Source organism: Myotis myotis, unplaced genomic scaffold (assembly GCF_014108235.1).
Source record: "Myotis myotis isolate mMyoMyo1 unplaced genomic scaffold, mMyoMyo1.p scaffold_m19_p_2, whole genome shotgun sequence".
Classification (NCBI taxonomy): domain Eukaryota; kingdom Metazoa; phylum Chordata; class Mammalia; order Chiroptera; family Vespertilionidae; genus Myotis; species Myotis myotis.
In genome coordinates this window covers 15,876,275-15,899,832 of record NW_023416324.1, presented here as the reverse complement: position 1 = coordinate 15,899,832, position 23,558 = coordinate 15,876,275, and the positions used below count along the sequence as shown (strand labels likewise).

Below are 23,558 nucleotides of genomic sequence, written 5' to 3'. Positions count from 1 at the left end.
GGAGACGGAGGAACAGTGCAGCTACTGCACTGGATGCTCTTATGAATTATCTCATCAGTCCTCCTCACTGTGGCTCCATGAGTGGGGGTTAGGGTTTTATTTTACATATAAAGAAACAGGCCCACAGAGGTGAAGCCATTTGCCCCAGGGTACAGAGGCAGAGCTGGGATTTGAGACTTTTCTAGAGGAAGTATACCCTCACGCCCCCCAACCTCCTACTGCCCGATCAGGCTGTGCCCTGCTCCTCTTCAAGGCCTCAGACCTGCCAAAGAAATTGGCCTCCTTGATATCCGTGGTGGTGTTGCAGTGGCCACAATAGCGGAACTGGTAGTCGTAGCTTCGTTCCCGCAGCACCATCTCATCTTCTGAGATGGAGTCCTTGCGGCTGGTGCTGCGGAGGCGGACTGGGCCACCGCCACCACCAGCTCCCTTCTTCTCCTCTGGGGGCAGAGAGCAAGGAAAGGTGAGGGTCCAGTCCCTCTCTCATCTTCCCCCTCCCTTAATCCTGTTTTCAGCCCAAGTACTTGCAATGTAGACTACCGCCCTCTATTCCTACCCTAGAAAACTGGGAACGATCGTGGGAGAGAAGCTTCTTTGGACCCAGTCCTTGATATTAAAAATGAGACCTCTGATGCCCCAAGGATGCACAGGCGCAAGGTGTTTCTATGGAGGTGAGAGGCAGGGAGGGGTGGGTGAAGCACTACCAAGAAAGCTTGAAGGGATGATTTTTCTAAACAGATCCGTAGTTCTGAAGGCAGTGAGGTCCAAGCCCTTCCTTTCTAGAAGACAAGCTATCATGGATCCCAACTGAGGCTCTGATGGATTAAGGGCCTTGGGTAAAGCCACACCAATTTTCTTAGTGCCTTAAAAGTGCCTTGTCCCTGCCTGCTTCAGGGCCTTTGCATGTGCTGGTCCCTATGCCAGGAACTATTCATCTCCCATAGCTACACTTTGTATCTAGTTAACTCTTCCTTCTCACCCTTGAGATCTCAGCTTAAATGTTTCTCCCTCAAGAACCACAGACTGCCGCCAAGCCCTCCCTCATACCCCTATGCCATATCAGGCCCCATGGCACTCATCCCACTCTTAGTTTCTCCTTCATCCCTTGGTTCCATCCCTGGGCTATAAACCCCATGGATGCAGAAATCCCATCTGACTTGTTCACAGCTGTATTCCCAGGACATAGCACAGTGCCTGGTACATGGTAAATGCTTGATAACTTCAAACAAATGAATCACTGGCATGACTAATAAATTGCAAAGGAGAGAGGTCGGAGTCCATGTCTGCCTCCAGTGAGCTCACCTTTCATGTTTATAGACCACACTACAATCACCCAGCTTGCTCTCCACAGCTAGTGGGGTGAGCTGAGCAGGGCTTCAGTGCTCTCTGTGCATGTAAGGCAGCAGGTTCAGAGGCTGTGCTTTGCCCAAGGTCACATGGTCACCACATGGCAGAGCTGAGATTGGAACCCGAGGCTCCGCACCCTGCATCCAAGGCATTTCCACTGTCCTCTGCTGCTGTCTCTGTTGCAAGTGTGTCAGTGGGAACAAGCACAACCCTGGCAGCTGCCCCTCACTCAGATGCCCAAAGCCCTGTCTGTGAGGGTGTGAGAGTGCCCTGCAACCCACACGTCCTGACCGGGCTCGGCCTACTCTTATCCCGGGTCCCAGGCACTACCCCAGGTAGGCTATTGCTAATCCTCATAGAACCTGAATGGGAAGTGCTTCCTTCCTCATTTTCAGATCAGGAAATTGAGTCTCAAAGAGACCAAGTGAGTGTCTCAAGGTCACATGGTTTCTGAATCAGCATCTGAACCCAGGCCTCTCTAACCCCAGAACCAGGTTCTCTCCAGAATGTCATGCAGCACCTCAAATAGAAAGAGTGCGGGCCCCTCCTGGGTGCCCACTCACCACCGTCGTTTTTGGAGAAGAGGGCGGCCGTAATGTCACGGCCCAAGGCATCACAAGCGCTGCTGTGGGCCTGCTCCGGGAACTTTCCTTTGAAGTCGTCCAGGCACTCCAGGGCCTCAGCCACATACTTGAGCTCAAAGAGGCAGCGGGCCAGGCGGAAGTGTGCCTTCAGATGGCATGGGTTTAGGGAGATGGCCTTGAGGCAGTCTCTCAGAGCATCGTAGTGGTCACCATCCCTGGATAAGAGAGTGTGGCTTGGAGGTGGGGCCACATGGCAAGCAAAGAATCATCCTCACTCAGTCCCCACTTTCTGTGGCCACCCCAGCCCATCTCTGACAGATCTCAGAGCAAGGCTACTTGGGCATGAAGAGAGTCTTGGCTCAGCCCAGAAGACCAAGTATGTTAAGGAGGCAAGCCAGGAACCCTGAGGTCTTGGGGGTGGGGTGGGAGGTGAGTGTATGGCAAAAGCCAGTGTCAGGCTGCCCTCTGCTGGACATAGCATGCACCTGCGTACCCGTTCACCTCAGGCACCCGCAGCTCTGCAGCAGAAGGCCTGGCATCTTGCCCATCTCAGGCTCCCCAAGCCCTCCTTTCCTCTTCCTCCATGCACCTCCTCAAATCTCCCTGACTGGCCTTCAAAGCCATGTCCAAGGCAGGGAGCCCTCAAGGACACTTCTGGGGTCTGGGGAAGCCAGAAGTGCCAGGCGGGAGACTTAGGGTCTGACCAGCAGGCAGTAAGCCCTCCGCCAGACCCCCTCTGTCCTGGCTGACTGATCCACAGCAGCTGTGGCCTCTACCTCCTGGGGCTGGAGGATGGGGCCTGACAGACTGGCAGAGTCAGCTTTCTGGAAGCTAATGGTGGTGGTGGTGGGTGGGGTGGGGAGTGCTGGCGGCATTCACACCAGGAGCTCCAAATCGTCCCCACTCACTTCTCCAACCTCTTGAAGCACGGGTGAAGGGAAGTGGAAACGTTTCTTTGTGGAGGAGTGAGAGGGGCGGTGTCAAAGGAGAAGCCCCTCCCCCCACCCTGTGCCAGAATATAAGATACACACTCCCCAACACCCATAGACGGTTCCCACCTCTCATCTGGAGAGCCAGACGGATCACAGGAGCCACTTCTCCTTTGGGAGCTATTTTATTCCCTTCTGGGCTTAAGACTCAGCTATGCCAAGCAGCACTCCCAGAGCTGGTGGCTCCTCCACCGAGGCTCAGCTCACAAGCCTCGTGCACAGGGCCAAAGCAGGCCCGACATGGGAACGTCCTCCTGACCCTTCTCTCCTACAGCACTCAGGGGAGCATCAATCCCTTGCAGGAGCCATGCTCAGACCAAGAACAAGCAGCCCAGCCAGTGTGGGGCAGGAAGGAGACGGAGTGCTTCCATGGCGTGGCCAGTGTCAGAACCAGTGCCTGTGATGAGGGAGCCGGCGCTGTTTGGAAACCAATTACCGCCTGCAAGGTGCCCCTCAGAGCTCCTGGGGAGAGCCAGCCAGAGACCAGCCAGGAGCCAGAGGGCGACAGCTCCCACTGCATCCAGGAGCAGATGGCAGCCCTGGGGAGCCTGCCCTGGACAGAATGTGACATTCTAGGGGTCACTGGCAGGCATGTGAGAGAGAATGAGGAGCCCGCAGCCTGGCCCCAGGGCTCACCCATCCGGACGAACTGCCAGATCAATCTCCCTGAAAGGACAGCCCTCAGCACATCCCTCTTCTGCTCAGATCTCTTCAGTAGCTGCCCATCATCCACTGAATCGAGGCCAAAACACAGCCACTGCCCTGCATTCCAAGTCCTTCCCAGGCCAGCCCCAGGCTACCTCACAGACTCATCTCCTGCCAGTCCCTTCCCGAACCCTCTGCTCCAGCCAAATGGATTTGTTGTTCTGCAAATAAGCTCTTCAGTCAGTCCCCCACCCCCAAGCCTTTGTTCATACCATTTCATCTCCCTGGGAATGTCCTTCCCCCACAGTCCCCTCCTCCTTTTCATCTCCTTGTCTAAGCCTGCCCACACTTAAAGCCCATTCAGCACCACATCTTCCCGATGCTTTCCTGATTGATGCCGAACTAGAGCGACCCAACTTTTTTTTGAATGGTCAGACCATTCAAAAAGACCTACTGCTTCCTGCCTCTCTGATGACAGACCATGTCCCTGTCTTTGTCCCCTGTCCAGAGGCTGGGCACTCCGGAGCACAAGAACTTAAAGTGGCAACTTTGTGTCCCTAGTACCTAGTGCATAGTAGGAGCTCAGAGAACATGTTGAGGGTACCCATGGGTTGGGAATTTATCAGCCTCTCTTAGCAAGAAGGCAGGAATGAAACAGCTCTCAGGCTAGAGCCTGGATGAGGACCCACCAAACTGCTGGGACAGTGTGGTGAAACACCTCAGGATGGCCCTCGAACAGTCATCGCCTGGATTTGGCTGCCATCTGAGCCCTGGCAAGCTCCTGATGCCTAAGCTAAGGCCTGTGGGGTAGCACCTTCCCAAACCCCCACCCACCATCCTGCTGACTTGGGTGGGTTTCTTAAGCTTCCCTCTCTGGCCTGCCTAGTTGCAGCCAGACGATGGCACACCAGCTGGCCTGTCTGTCTGGGCAGAGCCGACGGATGCCAGACGGAGCAGAAATGGCTGTGGGCCCAGCTCTATCCATCTCTAGTCCTGGCCCTGGCTGGGGGATGGGGTCTGCCTGTCTGCTTGCCTGCTGGTGCTGCAGGCAGAAAGGGCTGGGGGCCCTGAGGATCCCCAAAGATAAAAGGGTACTTTAAGATAGGGACTTACTCCTTTATCACTGGCCACTACAACCCAACATGACCCACAGCCAGCTTCATATATCTGGGATCTTGTTTGTGCTTGGTCCAAAGGGTTTAAGAGCCAGGAAAGCATTCCCCAAGGTCAAGGAGTGGCAGAATCATTTTAGACAAATATTAACTGAATTCACCAAACACCTCATTTCCATCTAGCAAGATTCAGCTGCTCCTTCAAAGTCCAACTCCAGGCCCAACTCTCCAACAGCTGGGACTAACCATTCTCTCAGTTCCTACTTCCCCTGTGACCACAGCACTTCATAACAAAGCACCACATTGAAGCTACTTGTGTGCATATTCCACTTAACTGTGAGCTTCCCTGGTGCGTGAGACACACTGACTAATGGGTCGGGTGTCTGCCCACCCCCAGCCTAGCCAAGGGGAGGAGAGGCCTGGGCCCAAGAAGCCTTAAGAGGCTGCGGGATGCCACTACTACCACCCAGGGCTCTATTAGGCCCATTGCCTTCGTCCCTCGCCCTGGCCCAGACCCACTCACCACTTGCGCTTCATGTAGGCAGCAGCTCGGTTCCCGTAGAGCATGGCATTGTGAGGGGCCCTCTGCACAGCCTTGCTGTAAAGCTGAATGGCCTGGGTCCACTGCTGGCAGGCGAAAGCCTCATTGGCTTGCTGTTTCACACGCTCCAGGTATGGGGGCAGCTCTACCTGGGGACTATGGAGGAGGCAGAGCCAAGTCAGGCCAGTCAAAGAAGATCAGAGCAGACCCTCAGGAAGTCTGTAGCCTTGTCTGAGGGCCACCCAGGCTTTTTTGGCCTTTGGGATGTGCACTATCATCTAGAAGAGGGGACCACTCCTATCCTTGGCCTGAGTTACTGTGACAGGTAATGGGTACAATTCCAGATACTCTGAGCCAGTAAACAAACAATTGAGGCATAAATGAAGCGGTCCTAGACAGGTTTAAGGCAATTTTTAACCAAACTCCTGGGCATGATAGTAGCTGACCCCACCTGTCTCTACACTGAGCTGAACCCTGTAACCACCCAAGTCCCTCCCATGGATCTCTCTAGAAAGAATTCTGTTTCTCTCAAGGGCTAGAGGACTTGAAAACCTCTGTATCCGAAGCCCAGCACAGGACCTGACAGAGAACCAAGGTCAGAAGATGCTATGGGATGGAGAAAAATATAATAGGAGAGGCCTATCTGTGTGGGGCCCTTTAGGAAGGAACTCAGTGAAACGAGGCACTTAGCTTCTGGGTCCCCTGACTACAGCTTCTGGTCCAAGAGACCAGCGTTTCAGTCTGAGCATGACTGGAGTCCTACCAGGTACGAGTGCCATTGGGACCATTAATCACCCTCCAGAAAATTATTTGCCCCAGTCCTCTGACTCTGGAGTATGTGCCTGGGTGGGGGTCAGGAGGAAGGGTTATAAGACATACTCCTCCCTCTAGGCTATAGATGTTATTGGGGCTGGGAGGACTGGACAAGTGAACTGGCCTCACCTCACGTGTCCCCTACTCTCTGGCAGCCGGAAGCCATTGCTGTGAAGGTGCAGGCCATTGGACACGCCGTTGGACACACCATTGGTGGACATCTTGCCATTCTGAACTTCTGGCAGGGGATGGGGAGAAAGGAATAGCAACAACTCAGGAAGAGGTCCTCATATCTCCTTGGCAGCCCTCCAGCTTCCATCACAGGGTCTGTTGGTTTCATTGTGAGGCCATCCTGCCAGGGTAAGATCTATTCCCAGAAAGCAAGTTTTTGCAGAGCGGCAGGCAAGAGCATTTTAAAAAAAACCATGTGCGCCCTCTGCTGGCTGAAGAGGGACACAGCTTCAACTTGGCATTACCCTTAGCTGGGGTTGGGGATGGAAGCAGGAGTTGGGGGTGCAGACGTGTCTAAATAAACTTTAGGCTCCAGTAAGAAATCAATGAGGAGACTGATCTAGGACAATAAGGGAAGGGAAACTATATTAGGTCCTCAAGAGCCAACCATGGAAAGAACTTGTTTTTTCAGAGGGAAGTGAAAGGGCTGTGGCACAAATCCCTTTTGACAGATTTCTGCAACCTATTGTTATCTTCTTTTTTACTGTACAGGTAGTGTATTTCAGAAAATCTACTCCTTTGCAGGATCGCAGCCACAGCCCAAGGTAAGGGGAAGGTTTCTTAGCAGAGGTGGCACACACTCAAGCTCCCCAGCAGGTACTCTAAAGGACACCCCAAGGGAGAACTTACCCCCTGAGGAGTGGCATTTTCTAGGCAAGAGGAACGTGTATGGCCGCTGCTTGTAAGTCAGGTCAAACAAATAGACCTAGAGGGGAGGGGTCAAGAAGAAATGGAGGCTGTGAGGTAAGCATGTGGCTGAGCCAGGCCTGGGTGCCTCTCAGGAACACAGTGAGTGTTGAGCAGGGAACCATTGAGCCAGGCTGGACGGGGTTTCTATGGAGCAACCCTTAGTCAGGAAAGTCTTCCTAGTTCCTGCTGGAAATATTGTCATTAGTTAGAATCACATGTTTAAGTTGAAAAGGTCCTCAGAGGTCACAAAGTGAAATGTCTCGTTTTACAGATGGGAAAACTGGAGCCTGAAAAGAGAAGCAATTTACCTAAAATAACACTGCTAGTTACTTCCCTCAGTAAGTATTGTCTATTATTACTTAACATTTATTGACTTCCCCTTCTTTGCTTGAGGAACTTTAGTTGTTTTATATGACACCTGATTTTGTCCTAGAAACCCTCCCAGGAAGAGGTACTATTATCATCATCCCCTTTATATATGAAGAAATGTACACTCAGAGTTTACTTTATCCAGGGCCATAAAAGCAGCATGTGACACAGCCAGGACCCAAAACCAAGCTCTTAACCACTCTGCTAGACTGCCTCTCCACTCATCCTTATGTTATCTTTAGGCCAGATGATGGCTCAGCAATCTGAAGCCAGAGTTCTATATTGAACTCAGGCACTACCTATTCTCCACCCCATTTCTTCTGTACAAAATCATACCTTACCTTGTAATGTCATCAATTGTTTCACTTGCTGTGTCTCCTCTGTTAGCCTGGGATGGATTATATCTTGCATTTGTCTCCCTCATATTTATGATAATGCTAGTCCCAGAATATGTGTTCAGTATTTGTAAAATAAATGAATTTATGCCAGGCTTAATAAATATCCTGACTGAGAACATGCAAACAAAAGGTTTAGCAACCTGCCATTATCAAAGAACACTTCCCAAAGCTGGCCCTAAACCAGAGCCTGGCTGCATGCCTGAACCCCAAGATCTCCTCCTAGGAAAACAGTAGATGAGGAAACCAAGGCTCAGAAAAAAGAGACTTGTTCCAAGTCACAGGACACAGCTAGTAAACAGAAGGTCAGCATTTCAAGATAGGTCTGTCAGTTCTAAAACTTATGCTCAAGTAAAAAAGACCAGGCTAGGGCACCTGTCTGGGAATTCCAATGATACTATGTCATTCCCACACTTCACTATAATGGCATTTACAATAAGATTTCTTGTCTGCATCATGGACGTGAGGTGCACAGCCCTGGCTGCTGGGTATGGGGTGGTGCTGGGTGGGGCAGAGCCAACTTGGTCAGTCGTACATACCTGCTCCCCTCCCATGTTGACCAGCAGCTCTGTGCCACTGGGGCTGAAGGTCACATAGGTGGCAACCAGCACTCTCAGGCGGTTGTTGTAGTCAGGCAGCTTCACTGGCAGATGACCTGCAGGGAATGGTCCAGTCATTCTAGTGTGAGGCTCCCAGGACCCCAAAAAGGGGTCAGAGAGTTGTGTGAAATCAGCCCTATCAATGATGATAGCAATCATCTTCATCATAAAAACCGCAACAAGTGTTAAGCCCTTACCATATGGGCTGGGCTACTTTATGTGCTTTCTATCATTTGGTCATTACAACCCTATTTTATAGAAAAGAAATTAAGATCCATGAAGGGTCAATAATTTGCCAAAGGTCATATGATGGCTGGTTAATGGCAGTCAGAATTAAAGCCCAAGTATGTTGAACTCTCAAACTTTTGCTCTTGACCACTGTGCCACACCACCTGCCTGCACGCCTCAGAGTGAGCCAGCACCCAGCCAAGAGTTTGGGGCCAGAACTGGGCTGAGACCTACCTGCTACGTAATACTGGGCTGCACCATCCGGAAGGGGCTTCTGCCGGTCACAGAAAGTGTGCACGCCTGCAGAAGGGCTCTGCTTCATGCTCTTTCTGGTGGAAAGGAAAACCACATAGGTTACCATGCCTAGCACTACCCTGGCTAGATTAGACTACATTCCTAGAGGAAAACCCAAGTTTGTATCCCTGAGAGAAACAGAAAGTACCTTTCTCCTGTATGTCCACCAACTAAACGGCTGTGGACACATACATTACAGTGCTTAACAAATAGATCCTGCCAACTGTCTTGGTCCTCATGACCACCCCATTATCCTCATTTTACAGATGAGCTAGAGCTCAAGGCCTAATCCAAGCCATGTAGCATGTGAGGAGCAACAGAAGTCGCCCAAACCCGTGAATCAAAGTAAAGCAGCCACACGTTCCTGCACCTCTCCCAAGAGTCCATAAAACCCAGGCTGGCAAAGCCGCTCAGGTCTGGGACTTCGGTGGAGGTTCTAGTATATCCTACCTTTGTTTTTGAAAAAAACAAAACAAAAAACAAAATGAACTTACATATACATGAAAGCAATGCACATATAAGGTTATAACTCTATACAAACAGTCATAGTAAAAGAACAAGCAGCAAGTATTATACATAGTGATTTCTTTCAGGTGATGGATTATGGGTAATTTTTAAATTATACTTTTCATATTTCCAAAACAAGCATAAATTAAAGTTTAAAAAAATCACACAAATTAACCTGTATAATTTTGTTAGCCAGCTTCACCCCAATAAATTCAATAAGAAGGGAAGAAAAATTTTTTTAAATCACAAAAATTAAAAAACCCACCTCCAAAAGAAGAGGGCATGGCAATGAGGGAACGAGGCAGCAGGGACTTGCCCACAGGAGGCTGAGCTGTTCATACCTGTGGTTATGGATCATGCGAATATCGTAGAGCCTCACAAAGGGCCCACTGGCCCCGACCGCCAGACAGTTGTTGTCCTGGGGGTTGACAGTGAGGCACTTGGCCTCCACCAGCTGGCCACAGTACTCTGTCAGGTCAATCAGCACTTCCGAGTGTTTGCTGTTCTCCCGAAGGTCATACTGTCTGTGAGAGAGGACAGAGTTAGGGGACTGGGGCCTGGGTCCCTGTGTTAAAGGCAGAGAAGAAGCCAAGGCCTTGTTATGCAAGGTGAGTGGGAGGGGCTCTGGACCAGTTTGTAAGAATGTCAAAAACCACTCTCATTTCTTCAGTGCCCCTTGTGTGCCAGGCCCTGTAGCAGTCTTCTATCAGTGCTTTATTCTAACATAACTCAAGGTAAACACTACTGTACCTTAAAAAACAACACCAAACCCAAAAACATGTCCGTATTATTGCTAAGTCCTATTACTACTGATTACTAACACTTAGTGAGAAATTGCTTTGTGTCCAGTACTGTCCCTCAGTGTTGCACATGTATTACCTAATTAAACCCTCACACCATCCCTTGGTACCATTAGAACACTGAGGTTCAAAGCAGTTAAATAACCTCCCTGGGACAACACTGCTACTAAATGTAGAGCTGGGATAGCTTCCTCAGACTGCTCTGCTCCTTACTTCTAATTCTTATTGTAAATCTAGTAGGAAACAAAAGAAGTATGGAGGTGGCAAAAAAGAGAATGTGGAGATCATCTAAGTGCTACCTAGAAACGCCAAGTGCCAACAGAACCCCAAGAGTCTCATCCAGGTAGGTGGCAAAGGTCATGCCAAACATCTACCTGGCAGCAATACACACCCCTCATTGCAACCCGGGGAGCTGTTCTGCTGCCACTACACAGGCACATGCAATGACCTCATCACTGTTTGCCTTACCTTTCTAAGCTAACTCTCCAGCTCAAAACTGCAGTGATTCCTCAATATTTTCAGCATGAATGTACTTTTAGCTTACATTTTCCAAACTTTCAGTCTGCTTTTCAAGATCTGATTTCACATCCCTCTCCAACCTTGTTCCTCAGTTTTCTAAATGGGTCAATTACACTACAGTACTCTCTACCCTGTACAAGCCATGTTTACCCCTGCCTTCACAAACTTTGCTCAAGCTGGGAACCACTCTGCTTTACCCTGCCCATCCAAATCCCTGCTATTCTGGAAGGCCAGTTTATGTTTACCTTCTGCTAGGACACCTTCCCTGACTGTGCCTGTGCCGAAGTGCTGAGGCTCCTACACAAGATCCTTCATACTCAGCTTCTACCTGTTGTCTGACACAGTCTGGTCAGTCAAGGTCAGCAAGTGCAATGTAGAGTTGTATTCACCACTAAACAAGTGCTTTCTGTCTTAAGTACGGCAGGTCCTCAAATATCGTTTTGTTGCTTTTTGTCCTTCAATGTTGTTTCATTATAATGTTGATAAGATTCGTGGGAACTTAACTCTTACTTATATCAACGAGGCTATGGTAAAATTGGTTTCCTTATATGTCATTTCACTTAAAGTGACAGAATCTATAAATGACATTAAGTGAGGACTTACCAAACTATGCTAAGGTTTTACTGGCACTATCTCAATTTCAATGCTCAGGCCAACAAGGGAGATACTGTGGTGATTCCCATTTTATAGATGAGGAAACTAAGGTTCAGTGGTGAAGTGACTTGCCCCAAACACTGAGTGACAGAGGCAGGACTTGACCCTAGGTCTGTGTGACTTCAGTGCCCTGCTTCTAATTGCTGTGTTACAGTTTATATATGACTTAGCTACCTCTTCTTTATAACAGCGGAGAGGGCACACGGTCCTACAGAGTTTTAAGGGAGGCAGTTAAGGCTGGTTGGGGAGATAAGGAAAAAGTTCTAAGGTCATATCTGAAGAGAGGAGTTAAAGAAGGACAATGAGACCATTTTAGCATGAAGGGAAGTAGAGGCAAAGGTGTGACAATACTGGCCACTGGTAAAAGGGACAGTCCACTTTGTCATTTCTGGGTGACTCTCCCCCTTATAGGTATATGCCCACTGACCAGTTGTTCAAGAGAAATGTATCAAGTGTCTCTATGTGCCAGGCACTGTGCTGGGCTCAACGAACACAACCTAAGATAAGACAGATATGGAGCTGCTCTGAGAGAGTTTACTATTCAGTAAGGGATACAGACAAAAAATAGTAAACCAACAAGTAAATAAAATAATCCAGCAGACTAGAGTTACAGAGGCTACAATAGGGCACTGAGACAAAGAATAACGGGGGAGGGGTTTGCTTTAGGGTGGTCAGAGAAGGTACTTCTGAGAAGGTGACTCTTAAGCATATCTCCTTAGGGTAAGAGAGTCATAGAGCTGGGTACAGAGAATACCAGCTAGAGGGAACAGCAGTGTGAAAGCCCAGAGGAGGCAGACATTGCATCTAGGTGGTGGGAGGCCGGCAGGCCTGGATATAGTGCAGGAGAGGGAAGAGAGTGGGAAGGTGAGAGTAGGGGAAGCAAATGTTCCCAGCTGAGTTTGTCCACAAACAGCTCTGGGCAGACTAATGAGGCTGGAACTCTGCTGGAGGGAAGGAGCCAGGCCTGTGGAAGAAAGTGATATGGACAGGTGGGAGGGAGGAGCCAACATGCAGAGAGAGGCACAGGTAAACGCCTCAGGCCCTTACCGGATAAGCCCATCCTCAGCAGCACTCCAGAATGTGTTGGGCCACATGGGAGCCGTGGCGATGCGCTTCACCCGGTTTGTGTGGTCTCCAAACATGTGGATCGTCTCCTTTACTGTCAGGTCATGGACATGCACCTTGGAGTCGGCTGCCCCCGTGATCAAGATGCGGTCCCCAGCGTGAGGCAGGAACTGCTCCGGAGAGATTGAAGAAGAGATTGCAGGTGGTGGAGGTAGGGCTGGCCATAGGAGGAGACTGGCCTGCATATTAGTGTCCTCTTTCTCTTTCCATATCAGGTAAGAAAATGAGCCCATCCAAGACAACCCACCAGGAAAACTGTGGACCTCGAACATCCGTCCTCAAGCCTAAAGGTCAAAATCGGGGCTGCACCTTTACTTTGCCAGAGTCATCCTAGTCCTGACTAGACTACCTAAGGAAACATTTTCCTGATTCTTCCACAGGTAAGCGCTGAGTCCATGATAATCATAGCTGTTACCACCATGTGCTAGACAACAGGGCAGGTACTTTATCTTATTGATAGTTAAAATAAAATAACCCCATTAAAAACTGAGGTTTGGCAAACATTCAGCAGAACTGTCTGACTCCCATATGCCATACAGCCTCATGACCGCTATTGAATAGCCTGCGGGTTAAGTAATAGACTAGTCTTAAAATGAAAAGGACTTCCAGTGTTTTAAGGGAGTGCGTGTTTAAAATTGGTTCTAGTATTTCTGGAGAACAATCTGGCAATAGGTAGGAAAGATAAAAACTATTTCTATCTTTTGTTCCAAAATCCTAGTTTTGAGAAATGATTCCAAAAGGAAAAAGAGACCTATGCAGAAATGCTCAGAATGGAACTAATTATAATGACAAATGCTAGAAACGGCTCAAATGCCAGACCTTGGGAAAGGGCTGAGCACCAGGAGAATACATCTCATTGCAGCAAGAGCCCTGGCCAGCGTGGTTCAGTTGGTTGGAGCATCATCCCGTACACCAAAAGGTGGTGGATTCAATTCCTGGTCCGGGCACATACCCTGGTTGTGGTTTTGATCCCCGATAGGGTGGCAACTGATTGATGTTTCTCTCTCTCCCTTCTGCTCTCTTAAAAAAAAAAAGAGAACCCCCACCATTCTGATGCGCTTGAAAACAATACTAGACATAATAATAACAAAACAGCCACATAATTTGTATAATAGTAATTTCTAAAACAATCCTCACCTGAGGGTATACTTGTTGATTTGGGAGAGAGGGAGAGAGGGAAGTTGAGAGAGAAACATCAACATGAGAGAGAAATATGGGTTGGTTGCCTCCCATGTGTGCCCTGACTAGGGATTAAACCCACAACCTAGATATGTGCCCTGACCTGGAATCGAACCCCGAGACCTTTCAGTGTACGGGACGACACTCCAACCAACTGAGCCATATTGGCCAGGTCTGAATAATAATTTTTAAAAAGTATGCTGTCCTGCCCAACTGGCGTGGCTCAGTGGTTGAGTGTCGACCTATGAACCAGGAGGTCATAGTTCAATTCCCAGTCAGGGCATATGCCGGTGTTACGGGCTTGATCCCCAGTTTGGGGTCTTCAGGATGGAGCTAATCAATGACTTTCTCTTATCATTGATGTTTCTCTCTCTCTCTCCCTCTACCTTCCTCTCTGAAATCAATAAAAATATTGTTTTAAAAAAAAGTATGCGGTCCTATCACCAGTGTTGAGGAAAAGAAATATTTGGTTGTGGTGTTGAGTTCTTCTCTTCTTTCTTGAGTTCAAAAGATTGGATTATCTTTTTTTCTGAATTGAAGTTTCTCAAAACCCACGAGGCTGAATGGTGTTGGGGCGGGGGGGGGGGGGGGCAGCACTCTGCATTCAAACAACTAAACCACTTGACCAGTGGTTCTCAACCTTCTGGCCCTTTAAATACAGTTCCTCGTGTTGTGACCCAACCATAAAATTATTTTCGTTGCTACTTCATAACTGTAATGTTGCTACTATTATGAATCGTAATGTAAATATCTGATATGCAGAATGGTCTTAGGCGACCCCTGTGAAAGGGTCGTTCGACCACCAAAGGGGTTGCGACCCACAGGTTGAGAACCGCTGCACTTGACTTAAATGTTCATGCAAAAGCAACAATTCACTCTTCCCACACATACTACTCTAATGGCTCACTAGGATAAGAGCTAGATGAAATAGATGGAATTTAATAATTTTTAGGGACAACTAGTAGTTTTTAAAAAATATATTTTTATTGATTTCAGAGAGGACAGGAGAGAAAGAAAGAGATAGTAACATCAATAATGAGAGCGAAGCATTGATCAGCTGCCTCTGGCACATCCCCAACTGGGGATCAAGCCTGAAACCTAGGCATGTACCCTTGACTGGAATTGAACCCAGGACCCTTCAGTCCGCAAACCGATGCTCTAGTCTATCCACTTAGCCAAACCAGCTAGGGCACAACTAGTAGTCTTTAATCCTGTCTAGAGGCAGCACATAATCCATGCACAAAAGAAATAACAGGAGAACCCTTGGGAAGAACTTGTGACCACTGCCATACTTGTCAACACTGCAGCAGCCACCAGGGGGAAGTCGAGGGTTAAATACAGGAGTAGGCAAAAGTAGGTTTACAGTTGTGAGTCTATGAAGTTTATTCTTGTATTATTATTTATTAATTATTGTACTGTTTTCCATACGAACAACTATGCCCACTCCTGTAAGTATATCTAGTGTTTTACTAACAGAAGACAGAAGGATCCTTCTCCACACACTTTTTTTTTAACAGAAGAGGAGGCTGAAGGTCTGTGAATATAACTGCCTTGCTCAAAGTCTTACTATTAGTGAGTATCAAGGCCATTGTCAAATTCTGGTCTCTGAACTTAACATTTTGTGCTCTATGATGCAAAACGTAGGTCCTTTCCTAGACCTGACCCCACAGACTCAGACTGGTCCTAAAACTTTCCAGGGGCAGAAAGCAGTCTCTGTTTGCCATGAGAGAGGTGAATCAGCATTGCTCTGTCTCTAAAATAGCAGAAATTCATCTAGGATTGGTCCCTGGGCCAGAGATGAGAATCACAGCTTGGGAAAGAGGTAGGGTTTAGGGAAGTGAGTAGGTTTTGAGCTCTTGAATTTGCCTTCTTCAGGTATGTTGTAATTCTTCTTGATATTAACTGGGAAAGGACAGCCTCACTCTCACATACATCCATGACAGAATTTCAGAGCTGGAAAGGTTCTTAAAGGTCATTTCCTCCAACGTTAAACCTGGCAGATAAAGTTCCCAACAAGCAGAATATCTCAGTGCTAGTACATTTGCTACATTCTCAGAGGGCCCATTCTACCTTTCCCAAATTGCTCTAAGCATTAGACAATTCTTTCCTTCATCAGGTATGCATTTGCCTCTGTGGACTTATAGCTGTTGTCCTAGGTCTGTTATCTGGGATCAAAAGGGACAAGTTTCATGCCACTTCCCATAATAGGCCTCCAGAGGTCTGAGGGCATCTGTAAGGCCCTTTCCCACCTCTCCTCAGCTCAACTCCTCTCCACCACAAAAGTAGCAGACCCATTTCCTATGAAAGTTAGAACAGTTAAAACCACCTGTGCCAGGTAACATCAACCCCGTGAACTGCTACTTCCTTTTTAAAATTATTTATTCACTCATTTATTCATGAATCTGAGGGATTTTCCTTAGCTACAGATGAGCAAACAGGCTCAGAGAGGTCAGGAGATTTGCCTACTTCACAAAGCTTCCAAAGGCTGATAAGGGAGTCACACAGTCTTCCTGGTATCTAAATTCATGCTCAGAACCATATCTCCCACCATCACCACTCACATAAACATAAATTAATTTAGAGCTGGCCTCTTGGCTCTAAGAGAGGAAGCAGGATATGGAAAAGAGATGGGGTTTCAGGAATCACCATCAGATGCTCAGATCAAAGGTGTATGTGACCCCAGGGGGTACTTGGGAAACACACATGCAAACACAACCATGTGCAGAGCTCAGTCGCCGTGTTCACTGGCTCTGTGGCTTATCCTGCTCACCTTGACAGAGAAGATATTTGCAGTGTGTCCCGTATGCATGGAGAGCAGCTTCTTGTGGTGCAGCGGGTCCCACACAATCGTGTGCTGGTCATCGGAACCAGAGGCCAGCAAGCTGCAAGCAGAGTGAGGGGTTCTGACCTCTCCTCAAGTTCGTGGGCAATTTTCCCCTATCCCACATTCCCAGGTGATAAGGTGTTAGGCCACACAGAACTTAAATCACAGTATATGTCACAGATTTTAAGACTATCTTGTAAACATTGGCTGATTCTCTTCTATTTGTCCTGAGAATTTGCCATTATTCCTTAAACTCTGCATTGACTTATTAAAAAAACAGGGTTTGGATGGCCATCCAACCTTCCATCTATCTGGGCTTCATTGTTTAACTGTGTATTGACAGTGATGGACTAAACTAAACTACGAAGCAGAGAGCAGCAGTCTTTTCACTTGGGTCCCTTTTTTTCCTTAGATCTAGGAAAAGGATCTCCCAGCTGCCTCACTCCCTTTCTTTAGCATCCCCTTCCCCCGTGCTCTAGCTCATACTTACTCTCCTTTCTCGTTCCACTCCAGACAGTTGACACATCCTGAGTGACCCTGGGTAAGCAAATAGAAAGGGATAAGAAGAGAGCCAGTTAGAGGTTCTCCTGGGGAACTCAACACCAAAAAGTAGAACTGAACAGGTAAACTAATCTTTCCATCATCAATGTTTTCCAGGTGCGTGTGAGTGACCAGGACTGAATTAAATTGCCTGGCATCTTACAATATATAAAGTACATTCATTGTCATGATTTTACTTGACATTGAACACCCCTGAGTCATAAAGTTCAGGTTTCATTGGTCCCATTTTGCAGAAAATTAAACTTAAGTTCAGATAACAGTAACAGAAGTGAGATCCAAACAAATTTCTGCTCCTACCACTAGAAGGAACATGTCAACAGTCCCTTCGAGGGATAGCCCCTCAACCACAGACAATTTTCCCAGAGAAGCATCTGACCCAAGGATGATCTTTCATTCTTTTGGCATATATTTAATTTATTGAGCACTCACTGCATACCAGGTACTGTTCAGATGCTGGGGGCAGATCACTGTACAAATCACAGTCCCTGCTCTTCTGCGTTAACTTCCAGTAGAAGGAGCCTGGTATAGTAAGGTACATTGGGCTAGTTTCTTGAGCTTGGAGATATGAATTAAGAAACACCGAGGGTGAGGCAGTTAACCGATGCTAAGGTTGAAAGCATGCAGAGAGAAATCATGGCAAAGCTAGAATTACCAGAAAACAGAATCCATGAAAAGCAGAAGGTATGAGGTGGCAGAAACAAGTCTTACATGGGAAAAGGAGAAAACAAATCACTAGGCATTCCTACATACTGTTCTTTCTGTTCCCTCAGCCTCCTTCATTCCTAATAGTACCTAGATTTTCATCTAATCATCTCCCTGTCCAAGTTAGACCATGTGTTTCAGGAAGGGAAAATCCATTGTTCTCTCCAGTGATAGGTTCAGAAACTTACGCCTAAGCCAAATTGGAGGTGGCATTCACTTGGGCATAGGAATTGGCTCAGAAATGACCCTGTGACCCCAATCAGAGGCAAGGGGGACAGTTGCTGGGAGCTTCTGGGAAAGGAGTTTTCTCATTCTCAGGAGCGAGTCTATGAAAGAGATGCCTTCTTCCTCTGGATGATGGGAGTACTGATGTGACACCTGGAATTGCCACCACCAGGGAAGCCAGGCAGAGAGTGAAACTGAAGGAGGAAAGCCCAGTCCAGGGAATCATGGAAAAATGGAGCCAGAGTGACCAGCACAACTAACCCAGATGCCTAGTCTACTCCTGGACTTCCACTTAAGTAAGCCAATCAATTCATAACTGTTTAAAGCCATTTGAGTTGGGTTGTTACTTGTGGCCCAAAGCATCCTAACTAACAAACTCCAACTCATTCTTCAGATTTCACTTTATAGGCACTTCCTTGAAGATGCCTTTCCTGTCGTGTGAATTTGGGAGGGAGGCATACGCTTCCTGTGGGCTCCTACTGTCACACTGTATTATGGCTCTGTGTTGACATGGTGGTTTGCCTCACCAGACTGAGCCCTGAGAAGCAGGCTTTTGTGTATTGTACTCATTGCATCTCCAAGGCCAGTTATAGTCCTTCGCACATGTCTGCTGCATAAACGAACACATGAGTCAGTGGGACTAATGGGAAGAATGAAGAGATATGAACAAATCTAATTCCCCGCCTATCCGTCAAAAAAGGCCTTTCCTTGGCCTTCTCCTTTCCTTTTACCTTTTGCTCTATACAGAGTCTCATCTGGGTTGAACCTCACTTCTTTCCAGGTTCTGCACTTACAAACATTGCAGACACATTTCCTCTCCCCACACTTGTCAGAGCACTTGCTGACCTGAGGCCTCTCACTTGCCTGTGGCACTTGGTTGCAACCCCACCCATAGCTTTGGTCACACTTTCTAGGTCAGAATCATTTCTGTCCTCAGCCCTCGCATTTTTTTCAACTGGCTGTCAATTACTTGGACCTGGGGGCCACATCTTCCCAGCTGACCCTGAACAACTCATTGCGACCATCACCTCAAAGAACTGTTTGGTAGTTTCAGATAAAGTTAAGCTTATATCTATCTACCCTGTGACCCAGTAATTCCATTTGTAGGCATTTACTTGAGAAAAATGAAAACATTTATCCATACAAAATCTGGTTTAAGAATATCTATACACGATTTATTTTTAAAAGCCCCAAACTGGAAATAGCCCAAATGGTCATCAACTGGAGAATGGATAAACACAATGTAGTACATCCATACAGTGTATCACTACTCATCAATACAAAGAAGCAAACTAGATATGTGCAACACAGGCGAAACTCACCGAGGATATTTTTCCATTGATTTTAAGAGAGAGTGGAAGGGAGCGGGAGAGACAGAGAAAGAAACATTGATGTGAGAGATACACATAGATTGGTTGCCTCCCGCACACCAGGGTTGGGATCAAGCCTGCGACTGAGGTACGTGCCCTTGATGAGAATCGAATACGGGACCCTTCAGTCCAAGGGCCTATGCTCTATCCACTGAGCAAAACTGGCTAGGGCCATGCTTTTCCTTCTGATCTTTGTTACCTGCTCCTTCTCAATGTTCAAATTTCATTTCAAACATCACTTCATCAGAGTGGCTTTCTCAGACCACTGTATCTAAAGTATATCCCATTACCATGGTTTGATATGACTTGTTTCTAGTGAATTTACATTAGAATTATATTAAAACAAAAGCAATTAAGCCAGATTGTGAAGGTAAGATATATAATGTTTGCAACTTGTTTAAAGAAAATATTAAGAAAACAAATAAGGCAAGAGAATAAATCCACCAAGCCAAGAACTATTTGTTAAGTCCTTTAAAAGAGTAGGCACAGAGTCCTTGCACGGCTCCACAGAGTGGACACCCCGGACTCCAAGATGGTGTCATTCATGCCATTGAAGGAGAAGAGACTGATGGAAGTCAAAATAGGGGAGCTGCCACGCTGGAGACTGATGCAAGATTTCACCCCTAAAGGTTACCACAGGAATTACAACAAGTACTTCAAAGTGAAGAAAGGGGGCATTGCTGGCGTTTCTATGGTGCTGGCAGCTTATGTGTTTTTCAACTACTGCTGTTCTTATAAGGAACTAAAACATGAGCAACGACGCAAGTACCGCTGAAGAGGGCCCAGTGTGGACTCCACATTACTGACCATGACCTTTGCCCAGCACCTCTGAATCCTTTCATACTGTAATGTAACACCTAATAAAAGGTGGCTGGTTAAAAAAAAAAAAAAAAAAAAAAAAAAAGAGTAGACACATGGTTGGAGTCAAAAGAATATGAACTATGGAGCCAGACAGTCCTGATATAAATATTAATCTTTTACCATTCATGTGACCTTGGAAATGCTCAGTTTTATTCTCCTCATCTGTAAAGTCAGATTCCCTTCCTCACAGCTGAGTGGAACAAAGCCTAGGACAGAGCCATAAAGAAGACCAACATAAGGGCCTGATGGACAAGGAGTATGCAAAGGGCATCAAGAAAGACACGAGAGGAGTAGGAAGGAAAACAGAGGGTGATGCCTCAGAACCCAGATGACAAAAGTTTTCTTGAGAAGTGTCCAGTACTACCACATACTGTCGGATCAAGCTAGATGAGGACTAAGAAGTGTCCATTGATTTAGGGCAAGAAAGCTACAGTGGTAACCTTGGCAAGAGCCACTTTTGTGGTGTATGGTTAGATAAATAGAAGTAGGTTGAGGAATTCATTGTGTGCCACATTCGGTATTTTCAGTCGATGATGAGCCACATATGTGATATAACATAGAGCCTAGGTGTGTAGGAGGCTCTCCCATCTAGGTTTGTGTAAGCACACGCAAGGTGTTGCACAATGACAAAATCATCTAACAGTGCATTTCTCAGAATGAATCCCTGTCGTTAAGCAGCACATGACAGTACTGGGAAGTGAGGAAGTAAGAATACCGAGTATAGACTACTCTTTCAGTCTGGCTATGAAGGGGAGAGAAACAGAAGGCTATAGCCAGACGTGGCTGTGGCATCAAAGAAGGACTTTCTTATATCAGAGAAGCATGAGCATATTTAATCCCAAGGGGAATCAATAGAGAAAGGGAAGGTTAAAGATATAGGAAAGCTGAAAGATCACCTGTGGTTGGGTTTTGTCAGATTAATGTTGCAAGAGAATGACTGTAGTAATGAGTCATTGATTCTTAGGAGATAGGGAAGGAAGTAAAGACATGAAGTAGCTTGTAAGGAGAGAATAGAGGGGTTGACTGGGCTTGGAGGACTTGTTGAGGATGCAATCGTTGAGGCATGATAGATATATGTATATACTCTTTTTTCACTTACTAATATATCTAGGAAATCACTCATATCAACTAATAAAATTCTTTTTCATAGCTGCATAGCACTTTATATGCAGATGAGCCAAGATTTATTCAACAAATTTCCCATGTATGGATTCTTAAGAGTTGTTTCTAATAGTTTGCAATTAGTGTTGGCCAAAGAGTAAATGTATATGTGGTCCTGTTAGATATTGCCAAGTTCCCGTCCATGGGAGTTGCATCATTTTGCCTTTCCAGTAGCAATGCATGAGAGTGCCTGTTTCTCCACAACTTACCAACACACTGTGTGGTTAAGCTTTTGAATATTTCACCATTCTGACAGATGAAAAATGGCATCTCCACGTAGTTTGAAGTTACATTTCTCTTGTGAATGAAACTGAATATCTTTTCCATATGTTTAAAGGCTATTTTAATATAATTTTTGTCAATTTTGGTGTAACAAAATTGAAAATAAGAATTTATGTATGTGGCCCTGACTGGTCTGGTTCAGTGGATAGAGCATCAACCTGTGGACTGAAAGGTCCCAGGTTCGATTCTGGTCAAGAGCATGTACCTTGGTTGCAGGCACATCCTCAGTAGGAGGTGTGCAGGAGGCAGCTGATCGATGTTTCTCTCTCATCAATGTTTCTAACTCTCTATCTCTCTTCCTTCTTCTCTGTAAAAAATCAGTAAAATATATTTTTTTAAAAAGAATTTATATATGTGGATCTGCATATTTTTGCAAACACAAACACAAGCACAGAATGGATAAGTGGAAACTAATGAAGTTGGTTACCACTAGGGGGTGGAAGGTATACGATGAAGGATAGAGAAAGGGTATGAGTAATCCTGCTCTGGACCTTTTTGTAGAGTTTTTACTTTTAGAACAAAGTTGAACCTGGCCAGTATTGCTCAGTGGTTGAGCATCGACCTATGAACCAGGAGGGCACAGCTTAATTCCTGGTTGGGGCACATGCCTGGGTTGCAGGCTCGATCCCCAGTAGGAAGCATGCAGGGGGCAGTCGTTGTTTCTTTCTCTCTCCCTCTCCCTTCTTCTCTGAAATCAATAAAAATATATTGGGGGGGGGGAAGGCCAAGGCCCCCCTACTTAAATTCTGAATCCCATACCCATCAGCCTTCCCCAAGACTTTGGTCCTTCAGTTATTCTGTCCTTCTCTTATATCAGCAATCCCTTCCTCTCTCATCAACATATAAAAATGCTCTAGCATTTCTTCCCATTCTTACAAATCCTTTCTTTAGGGGAGTCCTATTGACCACTTCACCTACTGCCCCATTCCTCTGCTTTCTTCTGTAAACAAAGTTGTTCAAAGTTGTCTATATAACTCAATAAAGCTGGGGGGAGGGAGGAGAAACAAAACAAAAACAAAACAAAATGACTTTGAAGGGCGGAAGCAAGGGGAATAAAGAAGATGTCATTCTTCCTCCAATCTCCTGAAATGACTCCCCATTGGTTACAGCAAACCAAAAGACAGGACAAGAGAGAACATTAATATTCCTGTGCAAGTCAGCTGTCCAGGCAGTGAGCTGAAGAAAGGTAAAAAGTAGATGTAGAGGGGCAAGAAAATATAACTTTTAAAGATTATTCTTTTTACTGCTTATATTCTATTATTCCTTTCATCTAGGGAAAAAGTTTGTCCTAAATAAATAAACAAAAACAAATTCCCATTACTCTCTAAAATAAGAAAAAGAAAGTCTACACTTGTTTCTGCTTCTTCACTTCCAATTCACTCCTCAACTCTTCAATCTAGCATCTGTTCCCACCACTCCAATAAAACTGCTCTTGCCTGGCCAGCATGGCTCAGTGGTTGACCGTTGACCTGTGAACCAGGAGGTCAAGGTCCGATTTCCAGTAAGGCCACATGCCTGGGTTGCGGGCTTGATCTCCAGAAGGGGACATGCAGGAGGCATCCAATCAATGATTCTCTCTAATCATTGATGTTTCTCTCTCTCTCTCTCTCTCTCTCCCTTCCTCTCTGAAATCAATAAAAATATTTAAAAAAAACAAAACTGCTCTAGTCAAGACCACAGTCATTGTTTTGTCCCCATCCTACTCAACCTTCAGAAGCACTGAGTACAACTGAACACTCCTTCTTTGTTGAAATACTTTCATTATTTGGCCTTTACACTTTCCTGGTTTTCTTCCCTTTCTACCTCACCGACTACTCTTTCTAGTTACCTTTTCTATCTCCTTAGCTTGTAATTAACTTCTGAAAGCTGGAGTGCCTCAGAGCTAGGCCTTGGACCCTATTCTCTAATGCTCCAAGGACAAATGAAGTCTCCAGATTTCTCCCTGTAATCC

At 46.5% G+C, this 23,558-nt stretch overlaps 2 protein-coding genes across 8 annotated transcripts in view; one reads left to right on the top strand and one right to left on the bottom strand.

Annotated features, from left to right (window-relative positions):
• Window positions 1-23,558, bottom strand: part of WDTC1 (WD and tetratricopeptide repeats 1) — a 53,698-nt gene that overhangs the window by 3,983 nt on the left and 26,157 nt on the right. For 6 of the 7 annotated variants that reach the window (XM_036348784.1, XM_036348787.1, XM_036348780.1 and 3 more), the window contains 11 exons: window positions 16,936-16,982; window positions 16,392-16,503; window positions 12,365-12,552; window positions 9,686-9,868; window positions 8,778-8,872; window positions 8,256-8,371; window positions 6,893-6,968; window positions 6,161-6,269; window positions 5,201-5,374; window positions 1,911-2,146; window positions 263-440 (listed from right to left, as the gene is read on the bottom strand). In XM_036348784.1, coding sequence (XP_036204677.1) covers window positions 263-440; window positions 1,911-2,146; window positions 5,201-5,374; window positions 6,161-6,269; window positions 6,893-6,968; window positions 8,256-8,371; window positions 8,778-8,872; window positions 9,686-9,868; window positions 12,365-12,552; window positions 16,392-16,503; window positions 16,936-16,982 — 1,514 coding nt within the window. The remainder of the gene's footprint in view (window positions 1-262; window positions 441-1,910; window positions 2,147-5,200; window positions 5,375-6,160; window positions 6,270-6,892; window positions 6,969-8,255; window positions 8,372-8,777; window positions 8,873-9,685; window positions 9,869-12,364; window positions 12,553-16,391; window positions 16,504-16,935; window positions 16,983-23,558) is intronic. The other variant, XM_036348785.1, reaches the window with a different exon arrangement.
• Window positions 19,836-20,207, top strand: LOC118675884 (ATP synthase subunit f, mitochondrial-like). Its single transcript, XM_036348788.1, has one exon. The coding sequence runs from the start codon at window positions 19,836-19,838 to the stop codon at window positions 20,076-20,078; it is 243 nt and encodes an 80-aa protein (XP_036204681.1). The 3' UTR covers window positions 20,079-20,207.

Excerpts from the sequence above, each read along its gene's own strand:
- LOC118675884 (XM_036348788.1), top strand. The coding sequence starts at position 19,836 with ATGGTGTCATTCATGCCATTGAAGGAGAAGAGACTGATGGAAGTCAAA.